The following is a 20,765-nucleotide window of genomic DNA, read 5'->3' as shown; positions in this document are numbered from 1 at the left end:
AGCTCAGCTGGAGGGGTGTTTATAGTAGTTTGCTACAGTGACAAGATTTCATAATGCAGTACTGTAATTTCTTGCCAACATTTAGGAGTTATGTTCTAGAAAAGTAACATGGCTTATAAAACTGTCTCTGCCAAGACCAAATTATATGAAAATAAGGGGCTAGGAAAAATAAATATTTTGATGAAAGATGTTAAATCAGCTATTTAAAAACTGTTCAGTAACCTTTCTACAGAATAACCCTTCAAGTTTTCAGGTAATACTGTTGTATGCACAACTATCAAATAAGGTTGATTTCCCATATATTATACAGACTACTGTACTTCATAAATATTTTGAACCTGCCCTACCTCGCTTGCCATTTAACAACTTTATATTATACTTACGTTATTTGTACTTGTTAAGTCTCAATGTTTCAAATTCTTAGTGAATGTACCATTTTCTTTGGACTGTTTTCCATCCTTATGTCAAGAAAATAAAAAATAATTTGAATGTCTGTGTCTCACCAAAATTTATATATTGAAATACTAATTAACCCCCAATATAATGGTATTAAGAGGTAGGGTCTTTGGGATGTGATTAGATCATAGGGGTAGAGCACTCAAAAATGGGATGTATACACTTAGAAAAGAAACCCTAGAGAGCTCTCTTACCCCTTTTGCCATCTGATAACACAATGAGAGGACAGCCATCTCTGAACCAGAAGTGAGCTCTCAGTAGAAAAACAATTTGCTGGCACATTGATCTTGGACTTCCCAGCCTCCAGAACTGTGAGAAATAAATTGTTGTTTAAGCCACCTAGTCTATCATACTTTATTATACAGCCCAAACTTACAGAGACAGAGTTCTTTTTCTATTTCTCCATTCCCCTGAATTTAGGCTAGCTTTGCGAGTTGCTTTAACCAACAGAATGTGATGGAAGGGACATCATGTAAGTTCCAGAGGCTAAGCACTAAAGAGTTGGAGCCCTGCAGCTTCTACCTTCACCTTTTTAGAATGCTACCCTGAGGGGCGCCTGGGTGGCTCAGTCGGTTAAGGGTATGCCTTTGGCTCAGGTCAAGATCCCAGGTCCTGGGATCGAGCCCCACATTGGGCTCCCTGCTCAGCAGTGAGCCTACTTCTCCCTCTCCCTCTGCTGCTCCCTCTGCTTGTGCGCACACTCTCTCTCTCAAATAAATAAATAAAATCTAAAAGAAAAAAAAAAAAAAGAGGGCACCTGGGTGGCTCAGTGGGTTAAGCCTCTGCCTTCGGCTCAGGTCGTGATCTCAGAGTCCTGGAATTGAGTCCTGCTTCAGGCTCTCTGCTTAGCAGGGAGCCTGCTTCCCCCTCTCCCTCTGCCTGCCTCTCTGCCTACTTGTGATCTTTCTCTGTGTGTCAAATAAATAAATAAAATCTTTAAAAAGAAAAAAAAAAAAAAAGAATGCTACCCTAAGCCATTAAGATTGCCAGACTAGCCTACTAGAGAATGAGAAGCCACCCTTTAACGGACAGCTAGCCCCAGTGTTAACACGTGAGTGAGGACACCCTCGACCTTCCAACTCAGTCAATTCCCCAGGCAGATTCAACTACATGAGAGAGCCAAGTGAAACCAACAGAGGAACTCCTCAGTCAACCTAAACACGATGAAAAACAAGAAATCTCTTTGCCCTAAGCCATTAAGTTTTGCTGTAGTGTGTTGGGCACCAATACCAAAAACCACAAAAAACTGAAACAAACAAAATCCCAACTTTAAAATAACAAAACTTAATAGTTCCTTAAGATGAGAAAAACCACTCAAGATTTTTCTGTTTTTATCTTCAATTCACCTATTGTAGTATCCCCAAGGTAATGCTGATTCCAATGCTTCATTCCACTATGATTAAAAAAATAAAATTAGGGGCGCCTGGGTGGCTCAGTGGGTTAAGCTTCTGCCTTCGGCTCAGGTCATGATCTCAGGGTCCTGGGATCGAGCCCCGCATCGGGCTCTCTGCTCGGCGGTGAGCCTGCTTCCCCCCCTCTCTCTGCCTTCCTCTGCCTACTTGTGATCTCTGTCTGTCAAATAAATAAATAAAATCTTAAAAAAAAAATAAAATAAAATAAAATTAGAGGCACATGGGTGGCTCGGTCGTTAAGCATCTGCCTTCAGCTCGGGTCATGATCCCAGGGTCCTGGGATGGAGCCCCACATTGGGCTACCTGCTCCACGGGAAGCCTTCTTCTCCCTCTCCCACTCCCCCTGCTTGTGTTCCCTCTCTCACTGTGTTTCTGTCAAATAAATAAAGAATCTTAAAAAAAAAAAAAAAAAAGAAAGAAAGAAATTAATGTATGAAAGTACAACAGGGAGCCACTTTTGCATGAAGTATTTTGCATGAAGTAAGTAATATGTGATAGGTACTTCAGAAAGAACACTCGGGCTGCACTCTAGAACGGACTGGCAGGAGGTAAGACTGACTCCAGGATGACCCATAAGACTGCTGGAATGGTCCTAGTGAAACGCCTAGAAAGAGAGGAGAGGCCTGAACTATCACTGCTGCTGGGGCCACTACTACTACATTTATTATGTATTTCTGATGCACTAAATACTGTAATAAGAACCTTACTTACATTTGCTCATTTAATGTAATTACCCTTCAAAATTTTTATTTTTTTTAAATAAATAGACTCACAAGAAGTTTCCAAAATATGTGCCAGGAGGTCCCAGGTACCTTTGGTCCAATTTCCCCCAATGGTAACATCTCGCATAAATATGGTAAAATATCAGGAAATTCACACTGGCACAGTCTACTGACGTTATTCAGATATCAGCAATTATAAAACCACTCACTTGTGTGTGCAGTTTTATACATTTGTGTAACTGTTGCCACAATCAAGATACAGACTGTTCTATCAAGAGTCTCCCCTCTCCCTGATCTTTAACTCCCAGTAATCATTAATCTACTCTTCATGCCTATAATTTTGTTATTTTAAGAACATTATATAAATGGAATCATAGAGTATATAACCTTTTGAGAGTGGCTTTTTTTCACTTAAGACTCTTCCAAATTGCATGTGTCAACAGTTCATTCTTTTTTATTGCTGCATAGTGGTCCATGTTATAAAATGTGCCAGTTTGTTTAACCATTCCCTTGAAGAACATCTGAGTTGTTTCCAGTTTAGGGTTATTAGGAATTAAGTTGCTATAAACATTCATGTACAGATTTTTATGTGAATATAAGTTTCAATTTCTCTGGAATAAATGCCCAAGAATGCAACTGTGCAGTTGTACTACTCTGTTTTTAATGACAAAGAAATTGAGGCTACAAATGTGAAGCCAGAATTCTAATCCAGACAGTACACCTCTAAGTCCTAACTCTTCGTACTTCTAAAGACTGTAGAAATTGAGAGAAGTAAATGATATTTAAAAAGTAGTAAGAAGGTATAGTCAACAGAAGCCAGCATTGCTGAGATGAAGGATATATGAATAAAGTGTCAAAGATAATACCAGGTTCCAGCTTCAGCACATAAGATGATAAAAGATAAAATATGAATTCACTTTAAGACATACTGTATTTGGGGGACCTGCAAGTCATCCTCATCCAGCAGGCAATTAGATTATAAAACAGGAACCAGAGATCAAAGAAAAGCTCTGGATTAAAGACAGACTTAAGTATCATCACATTTAGATGCTAACTGAGAGAATAAAATCAGAGGAACAAGGTACAGAATGAGAAGAGATTTGACCACAGAATTCTGAACAGAAACATTTGTTCCTTCTAGGTTTTTTCCACAAACAATAAATAGTAAGTGCTGTGACAGACTGCAAGTTCATACTAACTTTAGATTTTACAATCATCAAGTAGAAAGTACAGAGGTATACTCCCCACTCCCTTTTTCATTTAGAAAGAAAAAAACTACAAAAGGAATATTTGCTGGTTAAAAAGCCTCACTACTATTCTGTTTAATATCATAATGGTGGATACCTGTCACTTTTCATTTGTCCAATATACAAGGCCAAGACCAAACCCTACTGTAAGCTATGGACTTTGGGTGATAATGATGTATCAATTTAGGTTCATCAATTGTAACAAATGTACCACTCTATGGGGTAGACTGATAATGGAGGAAGCTATACATGTGTGTGGGGTGGGTATGTGGTATATTGTTGTACCTTCCACTCAATTTTACTGTTAACTTAAAACTGCTCTAAAATATAAAGTCTGATTAAAAAAATGTTTTTAATCCTCCATACAAAAGGACATATAAAAAGATTAGTTTCATTCGCCACTCAGCATCCAACTCCCTCCACACATTTTTTCAAAAAATATATGGGGAAAGGAATTTAAAGAAGTAAACTGACAAATCTTGGTAGCTAACAAAAGTCTGTATTAATTATGAACCAAGCACTATCAGGAATCAAGGATTATGTCAATTATACCTCAATATAAAAAAAAGAGTTAAGGGGCCATAATAACAAAAGTGACAGATAAACTGAATTCAAACACTTCTGGGAGTTAAGTGTTTTACATAGAACAAAATAAATATTTTGTAACCCATGCTTTGCCATTCAATAAATTGGTGTCACTTACTATATTTTATGAATTTTTTAGCAGTTATATTTCAAACCTAGAAAGAACTATAATTCTGTAAGTGGTCAAAGTCATACCTCTTAATACATTACATAATTGAGTTTTTACATCTTTCTCCAAAATTAGTCTACTCATCTACTTTTTCTTATACTTGTCTCCATGGCAGAGACCCAAACAGAAAAGTTTAGACTTTGTTAAAGATGGACCATGAATTTCTTTCATTTTTTTTTAATTAACATATAATGTATTATTTGCTTCAGGGGTACAGGTCTGTAAATCAGTCTCACACAATTCACAGCACTCACCATAGCACATACCCTTCCCAAATGGATCATGAATTTCTAAAAAGGGTCTATATTCAACACACTCACAGTTTCAAGTTTTAACATATATTAACATATATATTAGTAAATATTTACACAAAAGATAAATGTGTATCTTCATTGTATCACAGCAATATCCCAAAAGAACTTTAATCAAGAAAACTTCCAATTTGTATTTTCCAGTGCTATTTAATTCTAAAACTAGATAGCTTTCAGACATTAAGAGAACAAGATATGACTCAACATCTGTACAAATTAGCCCAGGTCTGAATTGTGGAAGAAATTAGTTTGGTTTATGGAAAGCAGCTAACTGTCAAGTAAAAACTATTCCAAAACATTCAGGACAATTTTTATGTTGACAACTTTAGCTGCTGGTCAGAAAATCTAGCCTGTCTATGACATTAAAATGGTGAAATTTTATTGAACTATAAAAATATTGATAGATTTAGTAGCCCTTTCTTTCAAGTGAATACTGTTGCTATTTCATCCCACAAACATGAGAGCCATAAATTAGATCACTAATTCTAAAGTGGATGCCAGCGGTGAACCATATTACCTAGGAGATCTTTATTCCTTCACGATATATCTACCTCCCTTCACATTCCTCCTACCGCTAAGATTCTGAAGGGAAGTGGAGATAATATAATAGGTATATGTGTATGCCTATTTTTTTTAACTCCCAGGTTATTCTGATACCTATGTAATTCTCCACCTTCAGGAGAATTTGTGAATTAGGTCCAACTCTATTTTTTAACACTGTATCAACAGCAGACAAAGGACCAGAGCTACAAAGAGCTAAGAGCTTAGAAGGCTCTGCAGGTTAAGGGCTATATTCACACCAGTTGTAAGCCACCTTCAGAGCTTTCTGTGTCAGCTCCCTCCAGAATTCATGATGCTATATTTTAGACAATGACAAATACTCAGTTCATCATCCTGAGAAAGGCACATAGTCTACTAGCCAGATAAAAATATAAAAAAGCTATTTTGGACATCAAAAAACTAAGAAACCACAGGGAATGAAAGACAGAAATTCCTCTGTTCTTGAATTAAAAGAACAACAGCAAAGTACTTTTTTTGGTCCAGCTGATAACTTGTTTAGAGACTTTCTGTCCATGTTTTATCATTTTAGCTTTTTATTATGTAACAGCATTGGTTTTTCTATTATAAAGCTCAGTCAAGCTGAAAATCTTAATCATTATAGAATTTAATAAACTACTGTTAAACACCAAAGCTGAGAATTAAAAACAATCAATCTTAAGTCCCTACTGCATGTCAAGATGGCTTAAGAGATGGATTTAAGAAGCTTTGAATAAGGTCTATTTTAAAGCAAAAATGATACTTCTTTACAGCTAGTGTTTCAAATTTCTTATAAACAACTCCAATACTGAAATATGTCAGAAAACTGGGCTTCTAATGATGCATAAATAATAAGCCAATTATTATTACATTCTAATTCTGACTACTGTTTCTTAAATCACTGGGTAATTTCCCACTCAATGTGCAACTTCGTTGCATTCTACAATGACACCTACTGGTCATTCAAAATCAGCCATTAGTTCTCTAAGACAGCCCTAGTAGGCTGGTTACATAAGAAGAAGAAACACATACACACAGAAACACACACACACACACTCACACCACCCTGCACAAAAGCAGAGATTTGTTCACAGGTACTCACTACAGAATTCTACCTAAAACAGAAAGTATTCTTTCTGACTAGATAGTACCACTCTTGCAAAAAGATAGGAAGACAAAAAGGGAAACACCAAGTATCAAAATTTTTAACTTAAGTCTTGATAAATATCTCCATACTAACATTTCAGAACAAACTCCACCTCTTTTTGCCAAATGATACTTACAACAAAATGAATCTTTTAATTTAGGTTCTGGGATATACTAATATAAATTATCATTAACACAAAAAGGAAAATTACACACTTGCTCTACTACATTGGTCCTCATCTTCTCAGGTAAAGGCTACATTTCAATCAGCGTACACGTTATCAATTCATAATGCTTCTTTTAAAGTTTTCCAGTGTGCTGTAAAATCTCATTTTAAATGTAGTTCGTCCTTCCGTACAAATATACTGAATGAAATTCCTGTTTTACTCTACATTCCGTTGTGCAAACAATTATAAAAACTCAGAAAAAAGATAATAATTTACAGTTCATTGTGTCTGTAAATACATTTTACCTCAGCTGGAGAGGTTCAAAGAGCATAATTCCTAAACCTAAGAAATAATTCATAACTAGTTTATCAGACCTAATAAGCAAATTACTTAAAAGAGGACTTCTTCTCCCCACCCTATCCCCCTTCAAACCACCACATTATTTTCACAGTCCCTAACATCCACAATATGGGGGGGGGGGTGTCTAACAACTAATTTTCTAGTCATGTTCCAACTTGCACTTACCTCCTACAATAGATTTTTGAGGCTCTCCACTTTCCTGAAGATAAATATATATATCTATTTAGAATCAGCCGTCACCCTCAAAACAAATTCATGAACTACAAAACATGAACCTGGCTACTAGTCTCAAACTAACATTTCTCTCAACCCAAGTCCGTATTTGGGATAAGCTTCCTATCCTTCATGCTTCTTCACCGATAGGAGCCTGCCGACGTAGTAAGAGCTCAAACCAAGGAAAAAAACTATTCTAACACATCACCAGGTTGCAAGACCTCCTCTTCCAAGGGCGACAACCTAGTTGTTTGGGTAAATAACAGCCAAGGGTTACATAAGTATAGCTATAAAGAGTTTGAAGGATCTGACCGCCAGTAAATTATGTTTCTTCTCCACACACCCTTCCCACCCCGAGAAATGGCCATAAGAAGCAATTCCAGGATTTCTCTCCGGTGCCTGCAATGCCGCGTCCTTTCCTTAGAGCTTCGTGCAAGGAACTCCTCCATCCCTCACGATGTCGTCTGGCTCCCGCCTCTCTCCTCTCTCTGCCATTGCCACCGCAGCCCCTCACGCCCTAGGCCCCCACGTCGCCCCGCAAGGTTCAGCCTCCACCAGCCTCAGCGGCTTTCTCCTCACGACCCTTCCAAGCTGCTACCTGGTCTACGCGAGGTTCCGGAACCACCAACACTCCAGCTACCGCCTTCCAAGACCACCCTCGTCACATCCTCTCTACGGTTCCCGCAGCCCGAGGAGAAAATCCCTCCTGATCTAGCACTCCGCGTCCCCCAAAGACAGCGCCGCCGCCTACCTGTCACCCCGCTGCCTCCGGCTTCTCACCGCCACCGCCTCCCGCAGCAGCCTGCCAACTGCAGCGCAACAACCAGCCTTCCCATTGGCCGCTTCCACGCTCCAACGACGGCCTCACTTACTGGCTGGAGCATGTTCGCGGCCCTCCCCTCTGTGCAGTGTCTAAGGATTCCGGTCTCCCAGCAAGGAAAACATCGCCTCTTCCCTCCCATTCTCTCCTCTACAATTATTCTTACCTCAGTCGGACCCCCTATGCACAGATGCGCGGAAAGAATGTCGATTTCTAGCACCCTTCATGTCCTCCGCACTCGGTCCAGGAATCCGTGACCTAGTGCGGAACGTTAAATGGCACCTCCGCTTTCCTGCCGTAAGGCACTGCAGGGGACAACTTCCGTTTCCGCTTGGCGCCGGCTGGAAGATTGACTCTTGAGTGTCGTGAGAGGTCAGATTGCTGACAGGTAAATTAGAGTTGGTGGGAGGCTTCTTGGTCAGGAATAAGAGTGAGACTCTGTTCTGGGGATTGTAGAAAAGGGTGAGGCTAAATGGAGAATGACCTTGAGCGTATGTACCTCGAGGGAAGGGAATCGAAGAAGTAGCAATAGTGAGGGGTACTTTGTAGAAGGATGCGGTGAGAGTTACTGTGGTTAGGTCCATACGCTTTTTTCCTCCTTTCCCACCCGCAAACCCCCGCCCTGTGTTTTCTGGCTTACCTCTGAATTGAATAAAGGCAGAACAGCTCCAAATTGAACAATCCTAAAATAAGAATAATTGCAGTGCCTGCCTCACAACACTCATATATGGTTTCAAGTAAGGCTTTTCTGGTGTGAATGTTTATGATAACGTTAAAGTGAAAAAAGCAGGATACAAAATCCCATCCATTTTTAGAATGATTACTATTTTTAAATTGCATGTAAGTAGGCGCAGAGACTGGAGGAGACACTAAAAGTTCACTTGTCTTTTATTTTTTTAATGCCCTTAGTCACAATTTTAAAAATGAGGGCTAGTTGGGTTATATACTTGAAGGTCGTTGGTAAACCATAAAATTACTTGTACTGTAAGTGGCATTATCCTCTTATTTTCTAGTTAGGGAAAGTATGCCATCCCCCAATAGTGGAGGTGGAGTCGATCTCCACGAAAGTAGAGATTCACTCCAAACCCAAGTAGCTAGCTTTTTAAAAGTTTCATGATTATATGTGTTTTCTTTGTTGAACTAATATAAACTTACTGTTTTTTGTCTGAACCGTTCTGAAACTAAAATAATTATCCGATGTTGAATCCTTGGCATAATCTGTCACTTATCTGATTTTAGTTTTTATTGTGAAATATACATAGCAGAAGGGTGTATAAAATATAAATATGTTTAAAGAGTTACAATTAAGCAAACCCTATGTAACCACCCGTCGGGTTAGAAAATAAAACATTGCCAATAACTTAGAACTTGCATTCTCAGCAGAGGTGGTTATCCTTCAAAGAGATGAAAATTGGCTCTTGGAGGAGAGGTGAAAAAAATCTTAAAGACTACAATGGCTGGTGGCCCTCCAAAGAGCCATGGTGCCTTAGCAGATAAGTACGGTATATCCGTGGTATTAAAATTTCACTGGGGCAGGAGGTGAAAATGTGTGAAGGAACAAAATATCTGAAAAAGCTCCTTTGGGGTGCAAGAATTAAAAATAGACTGGAAAGTACTGCCTTAGATGCTCCCTGTATGAGCTTCTGTGATTCTGTCTCTTCCACCAAGAGTAACCACCATCCTGACTTGTAATAAACATTCACTTTTTTTGCTTTAATTTTTCCATCTATGGTGCATTTCTTAAAAAAAAAAAAAAAAAAAAGGTCCTTTCAAATAGGATGAAAGTGTATGTATTTTTGAAACTCAAACTTTGTTCATTATTTGTGAGATTTGTTCATACTTTTGCATGTGGTTTTTCATTGTGTACTCCATAGCGTGACTTCCATAAATGATGCATTGTTACTGTTGGATATTTGAGTTGTTTACAGTTTGGGGTTAGCCACATAAACCTGTCTAAGAAGATTCTTATAAAATAGATCTGTTGTTAGGGACGCCTGCGTGGCTCAGTTGGTTGGGCGGCTGCCTTCGGCTCAGGTCATGATCCCAGCGTCCTGGGATCGAGTCCCACATCGGGCTCCTTGCTCGGCGGGGAGCCTGCTTCTCCCTCTGCCTCTGCCTGCCTCTCTGTCTGCCTGTGCTCGCTCACTCTCTCTCCCTCTGTCTCTGACAAATAAATAAGTAAATAAAATCTTTAAAAAAATAAAAAAAAATAAAATAGATCTATTGTTAAAATATATATATGTGTGTGTATATAGTTACACACATAAGTTTTTAATAACAGTGCTGTCCAATGGAAATATAATGCAAGACTCATATGTAATTTACAATTTTCTAGTAGCCATATTACAAAGGTAAAAAGAAACAAAGTTAATTTAATTATATATTTTGTCTAAGCCAGCATATTCAAAGTATTATTTCAAGATATAATCAGTATTAAAAGTTATTAATGAAATATTTTACATTTTCTTTATACTTTCTCAAAATTGATGTATTTTACACTTAAATATGTTTGTATGTTAAGTTTTCATAAATATAAACACTTGATCTATGTTTATATTTTGCAAAATTTACAACTAAAAAAATAAATCCATATACCTAAATTGTTCCAAACACACTAAAATTTTCCAATAACTGATTTGAGAAGCAACTTAAAATTTAAATTAATTAAAATTAAATAAAAGTTGTGATTCCCAGTTGCACTAGTCACACCTCGAGTGCTAGTGAAAACCATATTGAATAGTGCAGATCTAGACCATAAGGTATTCAAATGTTCAACGTTTCTAGTTCAGACCAGTTTTTCACAGTGGTTGTGCTAAGTCACATTCTCATCACCTGGGTGTAAAAACACAATGTGATGTGTTTCCTACAAATCTCACAATCTTGCAAGATAGGTTTTATCCTCATGTTATATGAGGAAACAAGTTCAGAGAGATTAAATTATTTGCCCAGAAGTTTATAGCTATCAGTGGTGCATCCAGGATTCAATCTGTATAGCACCAAAGTCTGCACTGAAGTAGAATTCCAAACTTCCTTCAAGTGATCAGGATATCATTGTTTGATTTATGGCTATTTTGAAATAGAAATAATTTTTAAAAGAAAATGAAAAGTTCCCTAGAAATTGTGTTGTTCTGCTCTTTGAAAAGTCATTGAAATATTCTACTTAGTAAATGCCTCTAAAGGGACACTTTCTGAAATATTTTAATGAGGTAGAAGAGAAAATGCATTGAATTTATTAAAGGAAATTAAGAGAAATTAATATGTATACTTTTTTTTTCAAAAATTTCTCCCAAATTACTTAATGTTTTGAACATAGTAATATTGTAATTTAAAAATAGCCTTCATATATGGTAATGCATCCATTTTTCTTTTTTTTTTTTTTTAAACAGGGGGGTGGGAGGGTTAGAGAGAGAATGTTAAGCAGGCTCCGTGCCCAGCGCAGAGCCTGTTGCAGGGCCTCATCTCACAACCCCGAGATCATGACCTGAGCTGAAATCAAGAGTCAGATGCTTAACAGCTGAGCCACCCAGGAGCTCCTCCATTTTTATTCTCAAAATCAAACTATTTCACCAAAAGATTTTGACATTTGTTTTGTATTCTTTCCCAGGTATGTTGATACTCAATTAGGGTTAGCATTCTAGAACTGACATTTGCCAAAATCAGGGTTTGTCTTGTAATCTCTTTAAAGATTTTTGGAATGAAACATTAAAAAAAATTTTTTTTGTAAACATGGTTTGAAGAAACCAAGATATCCTAATTAAACACTTCTTAAAGTATTTCTTTTATAATAATGTATTGAATCTCAAAATCAGCTTGAAATCTGAAATGGTAATTTTTTTTCCTCTATTATTAAATCCACCAAATAATAATCAAATGTTTCACTGAAATTGTGAATGTTGTTTTAACTTGCGTTTGGTGAGAATTGGTTTTCATTCTTTTTTAAATGTAAAAAACATCAAAATAATGTTTTGTGATTATCTTAATATATTTAAATATAAAGTGTTGGTTAATTTGTCAGAATTACTATGTATAACCCCCTCTCCAATATTCTGGGAACTATTGTTTAATGGAATGAACATTCCACATGATATATCTTTAGTATACATTGTCTAATAATTACCTCTGTCTTCTAAAATGCAGTGTAAGAGCCCTGCCTTATTATTGGGCCTGCTCAGAGTTATAAATGCAGACATAATCGTAATAATTATTTGGTTTGGTTTTATTTCTGGAGAGCAGTGATTATAGACTTGCTACTGCTAACCTTATACAAAAGGGGTATTAATTCATACCTCCTTAATTTGAAATTCATAGCAATTTAACTTGGGACTGAACTGAAGTTTATTTTTACATTATCTATGCAAATAACACTAGTGGGGTGCCTGGCTGGCTCAGTCGGTAGAGCATGTAACTATTGATCCCTGGGTTGTGAGTTCAAGCCCTGTGTTGGATGTAGAGATTATAAATAAATAAACTTTAAAAAATAACACTTAATAAAACGGAAATCTTTATTATAACCATTACAGGCATATTTTTTTTTTAAGATTTTATTTATTTATTTGACAGGGACAGATCACAAGTAGGCAGAAAGGCAGGCAGAGAGAGAGAGAGAGAGGGAAAGCAGGCTCCCTGCTGAGCAGAGCGCCCGATGCGGGACTCGATCCCAGGACCCTGAGATCGTGACCTGAGCCGAAGGCAGCGGCTTAACCCACTGAGCCACCCAGGTGCCCCTATAAATAAATAAACTTTAAAAAATAACACTTAATAAAACGGAAATCTTTATTATAACCATTACAGGCATATTTTATTTAAGGAGCCGTAGGGGTCCTAAGTTCTCTGTTGGTATAGTTCAGGAGTCAGCAAACCGTAGCCTGCTGGTCAAATCCAGCATATTGTCTGTTTTTATCCTGCCCATGAGCTAACAATGGTTTTTACAGATGAACATTGGCTAACTAAGGAACCCTAACTTTGAGCCCCAGTTAAGCAAAATGTTATCCCCAGAAAAAGGAATTTCATTTGTTTCATCTGACCTATATTACAAAAAAATTGTACTCACTTATTATTATATCTTGAATTTATCAGTAAAGTTTTTTTCTCTTGTTATATAACTACCTACAAGATATCCTTGATTTTACCTCTTGGTCCACAAAGCCCAGGATATTTACTATCTGGCTCTTTACAGAAAAAGTTTTTGTGATCATAGATATTTAAACATAGTAACACTGCATTTTAAAAGAATCTTCTGAACAATGCAGGCAACAAAATAGTATGTACATTTTCATTATGCATATTTACACATTGTGAAAGGACTAAAGCAAAGGAAACAGTATTGCTTAGAAGTTAGGAGCAGGTGCGCCTGGGTGGCTCAGTTGGTTACACATCTGCCTTAGGCTTGGGTCATGATCTTATGGTCCTGGGATGGAGCCCCACATTGGGCTCCCTGCTCGTTGGGGAGTCTGCTTCTCTCTCTGCCTCTACCTGCTCCTCCCCCTGCTTGTGATTGCTTTATGTCTTTCTCTCTGCCAAATAAATAAATAAATAGAATCTTTGGGGAGAAAAGAAGTTAGGAGCAACGGCTCTGAAACCAAACTACGAAGTTAAAAATCAATTGTACCATTTACTGTTTTTGTTACCTGCAAAAAGTTCCTTACCTTGTTGGAGCTTCATTGTCTTCATGTGTAAAATGGTGATAATAACTGTAATTTAAGTTCAAAGAGTTGTTTTAGGAGTAATGGATTTAATACATGTTAAAGCACTCTGGTGCACCTGGCACATAGGGCACAATAAATATTAGCTCTCCTTACAATGAAGAAAGGAACAAAACAGTAAATGGTTATCTCTGAGTGGTGGGATTATTTTTTAAAAGATTTTATTTATTTTCCAGAAAGAGACAGAACACAAGCAGGGGGAGAGGCAGGTAGAGGGAGAAGCAGGCTCCCTACTGACCAAGGAGCCCGATGTGGGACTTGATTCCTGGACACTGGGATCATGACCTGAGCCAAAGGCAGATGTTTAACCAACCGAGCCACCCAGGTGTCCCAAGTGGTAGGATTATTGATTTTTTTTTTCTTTTTTATATTTTGTATATGTATATTCTCTGTGAGTATACACTAGTTATGTGATAGGATACTGTTTTATAAAACCTGTTAACTCAGAATTTTCAAGTATTTATTGGCTCTCCTTTAAAACATTAACAGTGTTTGGGTATTTAATATCTACGATTGGCATAGTTTTCTTTTGTGTTAATCTTATCCTTTAGACATGGCCCACGGACATGGGCATGAACATGGCCATAGTAAACTGGAACTTCCAGATTATAGACAATGGAAGATAGAAGGGACGCCATTAGAAACTGTCCAGGAGAGGCTGGCTGCACGAGGGCTAAGGGACCCATGGGGCCGGTAAGAATAATTAAATAATTTAGATAGAATTTATTCTAAAGGATCAGTATCTATGTTCCTTTTTTTTATTATTATTGTTTTAGCTATTCTAGGTTTTTTGTATTTACATTTGAATGTTAAAACAAGCTTTTCAGTTTCTACAAAAAAGCTGCTCGAATTTCAATTAGGATCACATTAACTCAGAGCCGAACTGAGGATAATTGATGTCTTAACAAGTTAAATCATTATATTGTATACCTGAAACTAATATTACACTGTATGTTAACTAACTAGAATTTAAATAAAAACTTAAAACAATTCACATCTTAACAACATTGACCCTTCCAGTCTATGGACAGTTCAGATTCTGTGGAATTTTCTCGGTAGTGTTTTATTGCTTTAAAAAACCAATCTATTTTGTTAAATTTATCCCGAATTATTCCATATTTTATGCTATTGTAAATGGTAGTGTTAAATTGCCAATATTCTCTGCTAATATGTGAAAATACAGTGGAGTCCTATACATCTACTTTGTATCTTGTTACTTGGGTAAATTCACATTTTCTAGCAGATTTTTTTTTTTATAAATTTCTTAGAGTTTCCTTAATAGATGATCATTTTGTCTAAAATCAGTGTTCTTACTTTTCAATTCATAAACTTTTTCTTTCTTGCATTATTACACTGGCTACTAGTACTATACACTACTAGTATACTGTTGGATAAAAGCATTAGCTGACATCCATGCCTTGTTCCTTTTTTTTTTTTTTTTTTTTTTTAATTTATCTCTTTAAGTAATCACTGCTCCCAGTGTGGGACCCTGAGATCAAAAGTCACATGCTCTACCAACTGATCCATCCAGCCAGGAACCCTTGCCTTGTTCCTAAATGGGGGAAAGCACTCAGTCTTCTACCACTAAGTATATTCGTTGTAGGGCGTTGTGGAGTTTCTCTTGAGTGTTGAATTTTTTTAAATGCTTTTTCTGCATCTATTGAGATACTCACATAGTTTTTTCATTCTGTTAATATGATGAATTACTCTTACTGATTTTAAAATATCAAACCAATCTTGCCTTCCTTTTTTTTTCATTCTCGCATTCCTAAGGGAAACCCTTCATCATAATATATTATCCTTTTATATGTTGCTAGAATCAATTTTCTAAAATTCTATTGAGAATATTTATATCTGTGTTCATGAAGGATATTACCCTGTAGTTTTCTTCTAATGTCTTTGCTTTTAGTATCTGAATTAGATTTGATTAACTCTCATATTTTCTAGTAAGTCAGATTTTTAGAGTTAAGTGGGGGTTTTTCCATATAACATAATTTTTTCCACTCATTTATCCCTACCTGTGAGAGTAGACTTTTTTTTTTTACTACAGCTCTCTGAATTCTGTTTACTTCTCTGTTCAGGATACTCAGAAGAATGATTGCCAGAGCAGAAAGTCAGTCCTCTTTTTTTTTATTAAGAAGTCTTCTAAAGCTTAGGCAGCTATGACAGGGAAAAGCCCTTGATTCTCTGGAAGAATAGTAATATTAAGTGTTACATACTCTTCTGTGCCAAAATATATCATACATTACCCTGTTGAATCTTTATAACAACACTATAAGGTAGATAGTAATCACCATTGAGTAAAAGAGGAAGCAAGCCCTGACAGGTTAAGTAACTTGACTACCCTAAAAAGTTGTGAATGTAAGTGACAGAGCAAGGTTTAATACCCAAGTTTCTAACTTCCTCTTTAAATGATACTGTAATGACTGGTACGGGCAAAGTCACACAGCTGACCTCTCATGAGTAGCCTGAAGTGAGTCTTGCATTTAGGAATTCTGTAAAATCCTAGGTATTAATGGCTGTGAAACCATCAAGTCTTTTTCTTCTGTTTATGTGTGAAATGTGGGCATATAGACCTAATTATCTTATGTCACAGAAAGATTTATACTATGATCCACTTAGATTATCTTAAATAAGGTTGCATTTAAGTCTATTAGAAAGATGAAAATTAAATCTGTTTTAGTGAATATGTAATTTGTATGTGATTATAATTTTTCCCTTTTTTTCCCCTCTAGCAATGAAGCTTGGAGATACATGGGTGGCTTTGCACACAATGTTTCCTTTGTTGGTGCATTATTAAAAGGATTCAAATGGGGATTTGCAGCATTTGTGGTAGCTGTAGGGGCTGAATATTACCTGGAGTCCAAGAATAAAGAGAAGAAACATCACTGAAGATAGTACCTGGAAGTATCTTAAAGGCTTCTTAACTGTCTTATAAAAATAAGCTTTCTTCAATGTACCTACTCTGTGTGTTTTTCCCTTAAAAAATACAAGTAAGATTTAATAAAGTAAGAATGCATGTGCTAGTCTGTTTTTGTCATTCTTTTAAAAAAAAATGTCTCAGGGCACATGGCTGGCTCAGTTGGCAGAGCACGAGACTTTTGATCGTGAGGTCGTGGGTTCAAGCCCCATGTTAGCTGTGGGGATTACTTTTTCAAAAATGTGTTAAGCCGTATAAGATTTGGTTTGAAATATGTGGGGCGACTGAGTAGCAGCAGTAGTGCATTTTGCATATGGCAGAAAGCCAGCATATATTTGATTGTTACTTTTTCAAGTTTTTTTAGTGTGGTAAAGTTTGTCATCTTAACTGTTTTTAAGTGTGCAGTCTGTGGTACTAAATACATTCAAATGTGCAACCATCACCACCATTCATCCCCATAACTCTTTTTACCTTTTAAAACTGAAAATCTATGCCATTAAACAGTAAGTCCTCATTACCCCTTCTCCCAGCCCTTGGCAGCCACCATTCTACTTTTTTTCTCTGATTTTGACTACTCAAAAGTACCTCATATAAATGGAATCATACAGTATGTATCTCTTTGTGACTGGCTTATTTTATCACAATATCCTCAAGTTTCATCCATACTGTAGCATGGCCAGAATTTCTTATTAAATCTGAATAGTATTCCATTGTATGTATATACTATATTTTGTCTTTCCATTTATCCACTGGTGACCACTTGGTTTGCTTCCACATTTTAACTATTGTGAATAATGCTACTATGAACATGGATGTACTCTGAGTTTTAAATGGGAATTAGCCTTGCTGTTTTTAACCATCCTCTACAAGTCCTTTAGATTATGCTATAAAACACTTGCTGCCCAGTTCGGACTGACATATCCATATATCATGTTCATTTGTCTTTATTGTGATATTATCTACTCTTACCTTAAAGCCCTCATTATCCCAATGATTTGAAAAGTTTGACATTTTTTTCTGTATCTCTAACAACAAACTACACATTCTTCCCACACTGAAGTTTTGAATTTTTTAAAAAAGATTTTTGGGGGGCCCCTGGATGGCTGAGTGGGTTAAGCCTCTGCCTTTGGCTCAGGTCATGATCTCAGGGTCCTGGGATCTGCGGGCATCAGGCTCTCCACTCAGCATGGAGCCTGCTTCCCCCTCTTTCTCTGCCTGCCTCTCTGCCTGCTTGTGATCTCTCTGTCAAATAAATAAATAAAACTTAAAAATATTTTTGGTATTTATTTACGAGAGAGTGAGTGTGTGAGGACAAGCGGGGGGAAGGGCTGAGAGGGAGGGAGAAGCAGGATCCCTGCTAAGCAGAGAGCCCAGTGTGGGATCCTATCCCAGGACCCTGATATTATTACCTGAGCTGAAAGCTTAACTGACTGAGCCACCTAGTTGCCCCAGATTTAAAATTTTGATTAATTAATTTATAAGTTAAGTTGAGGCATAAACTGAAACTTCTTGAAGTGGTAATATTATTGCTTGAATAACAAAGTTAATACAAAACTCTAGAGTAGTTTTTTTTCTTTATAAATTTCTTCTTTGTAAACATAGACTTGAGAAATCGCTAAATACATGAGACAAGAATTCCTAATAGTGGTAAATGGGATGTGGTAAAATGGAATAATAAAGACTGCAAATGATAAGGAAAGTGTTTAACAGGCGATAAAGAACAATATGAAAATACAAATAGCAAGATGCTAGATTTGATCATATGAATAATTATATTAAATATAGAACGGTCAAAGTGAAACTCTAAAATATTTCAATTAAAACAAGTTTTCAGCTTACACAAAAAAGTAAGACGCAACTATAAGCTGTTTACATGAAAACTCCTTTAAAACATAGGGTAATAGAAAAAATACACTGTGCAAACAGTAGTGAAAAGAATATTGACAAAATAGGGCACCTGAGTGGCTCAGTTGGTTAAACAACTGCCTTCTGCTCAGGTCATGATCCTGGAGTCCCAGCATCGAGTCCCACACTGGGCTCCCAGCTCCATGGGGAGTCTGCTTCTCCCATCTCAAGCTCTCTCCCACTCTCTCTCTCTCAAATAAATAAATAAATAAATAAAAATCTTTTTAAAAAAAGAATATTGACAAAATAATATTCTCACTCAATAATGGAGGATTCAGTCCATTAAGACATAAAAATCGGAAATGTATACGCACAGAGCTTTATTTTTTTATAAATATGTCCAGATTTGTTTATTAGTGATCTGAAACCAGGCCATTACAATAAAGTATGACAGCCAACAGGAATTTTTAAGTAAAAGATAGAAGGGGTTCCTGAAGTTGCACAGAGCTTTAAATTATATGAAACTAATAGAACTAAAGGGAGAAATGGGCAAATCCACAATTAAGTTGACGGTTTCAACACTCCTTTCTCAGTAATTGATAGAAAAAGTAGAAAATTATTTAGCCTATAGAAAACCTGAATAACACTATAACTTGATATAATATTTATAGACCATTCTGCTCCAAAACAGAACATTCATTCTTATCAAGGGCACATGGACCATTTATCACAACAGACTATATTCTGGGCCATAAAACAATATAATTAGGAAGACTGAAATTACACAAAACATATTCTCAGATCACAAAGAAATTAGGCTAAAAGTATCTGAAAAATCCATCCATATTTGGAAATTGGATGGCACACTTTTAATTCCCCCTGCTCAAAAAAGAGGTCTAGGGGGGCGCCTGGGTGGCTCAGTGGGTTAAAGCCTCTGCCTTCAGCTCTGGTCATGATCCCAGGGTCCTGGGATTGAGCCCCGCATCAGGCTCTCTGCTCAGCAGGGAGCCTGTTTCCTCCTCTCTCTCTGCCTGCCTCTCTGCCTACCTGTGATCTCTGTCTGTCAAATAAATAAATAAAATCTTAAAAAAAAAAAAAAAAAGGTCTAGGAAACTAGAAATTCTTTTTATTCTTTTTTTTTTTAAGATCTTATATTTTTTTTATTGATTTGAGAGAAAGAGAGCAAGAGTATAAGAGTGGAGAGGGAGGGGCAAAAGGAGAAGCAGGCTCCCAGTGATACAGGAAGTCCCATGTGGGACTGATCCCCAGAACCCTAGGATTACGACGGGAGCCTAAGGCAGACGCTTAACTGACTGAGCTGCCCAGTCATCTCAGGAATTTAGAAATTCTTAACTGAATAAAATGAAAACACAAATACCAAAATGTGTGGGATGCAACTAATAAGACTTAAACTCTACCCAAACTGATAAAAAAAAAAAAAGAATATTAGTAATGAAAGTAGAGACATTACTACAGATCCTAGAGACATTAAAACAATAAAAGCATTTTGCAAACAACTTTATGTGAATAAATTTTGATGATATTGACAATGGCCTTAGAAAGACAAAACTACCAAAGTTCACTCAAGAAGTAGATAACCCAAGTGTGACTCTTGATCTCAGAGTCATGAGTTTAAGCCCCACATTAAGTATAGAACTTAGTTAAAACATTAAATAAAAACAGTAGATATTCTGAATACCCATAAGTAAACTCATTTGTTGGGTTAGGTGAAAAAAAGATGGAAAGTGCAGTGCTTGACATGTTTATAACAGAATAACAATAATTTTTCTCTTCTATTTTAGAGTATTTCTTATCCATCATAATTTTTTCTGGAAGCAAGGAGTAAAGTTTTTCCTTATATTTTCTTTATTTGAAAACTATTGCCTGAATTCCTTGGGAGCTGCAGAGAATACAAACCACTGTCATCTTAGCTCTTGCCATTACTTGGATTAGAACCAGTTAAATGTAATATTCCTTATTAAAATGTATGACCAAAGTCCAATTGGAAATAATGTTAATTATGTGTTTGCTAGCCTCATAAATAAACACTGTAGATGATTCATGTAAAAATATTATTAGCTCCATTTTGTATGTAGGGCAAGTCCTTGGTAAAGTAACAAATCTTAAAATGGCACAGCTAGTAAATTCCAGAG

General features: G+C 36.6%; 2 protein-coding genes across 3 annotated transcripts in view; one reads left to right on the top strand and one right to left on the bottom strand.

Moving 5' to 3' along the window:
• The window catches only part of FAM126B (family with sequence similarity 126 member B), a 70,665-nt gene extending 62,568 nt beyond the window's left edge, over positions 1 to 8,097 (bottom strand). Inside the window, exons 1-2 of one of the 2 annotated variants that reach the window (XM_032860098.1) lie at positions 7,924 to 8,045; positions 7,278 to 7,311 (exon numbers count right to left, since the gene is read on the bottom strand). The gene's annotated coding sequence lies outside the window, so the exon portion shown is untranslated. Of the gene's footprint in view, positions 1 to 7,277; positions 7,312 to 7,923; positions 8,046 to 8,076 lie in introns of those variants that run through there. The other variant, XM_032860097.1, reaches the window with a different exon arrangement.
• A 316-nt stretch (positions 8,098 to 8,413) lies between these two features.
• On the top strand, positions 8,414 to 16,870 carry NDUFB3 (NADH:ubiquinone oxidoreductase subunit B3). The gene is made up of 3 exons (XM_032860101.1): positions 8,414 to 8,533; positions 14,399 to 14,540; positions 16,583 to 16,870. The coding sequence occupies exons 2-3, from the start codon at positions 14,401 to 14,403 to the stop codon at positions 16,737 to 16,739; spliced, it is 297 nt and encodes a 98-aa protein (XP_032715992.1). The 5' UTR covers positions 8,414 to 8,533; positions 14,399 to 14,400; the 3' UTR covers positions 16,740 to 16,870.
• Positions 16,871 to 20,765: the final 3,895 nt, after the last annotated feature.

Source organism: Lontra canadensis, unplaced genomic scaffold (genome assembly GCF_010015895.1).
Source record: "Lontra canadensis isolate GAN:19392208 unplaced genomic scaffold, GSC_riverotter_1.0 scaffold18, whole genome shotgun sequence".
Lineage (NCBI taxonomy): Eukaryota > Metazoa > Chordata > Mammalia > Carnivora > Mustelidae > Lontra > Lontra canadensis.
This window is presented reverse-complemented; position numbering and strand designations above follow the sequence as displayed.

What these genes read in the sequence shown, in the direction of transcription:
- NDUFB3 (XM_032860101.1), top strand. Translation starts at nt 14,401, where the DNA reads ATGGCCCACGGACATGGGCATGAACATGGCCATAGTAAACTGGAACTT. An exon ending in CTAAGGGACCCATGGGGCCG is followed by an intron (nt 14,541 to 16,582) that starts GTAAGAATAATT and finishes TTTCCCCTCTAG; the next exon opens with CAATGAAGCTTGGAGATACA.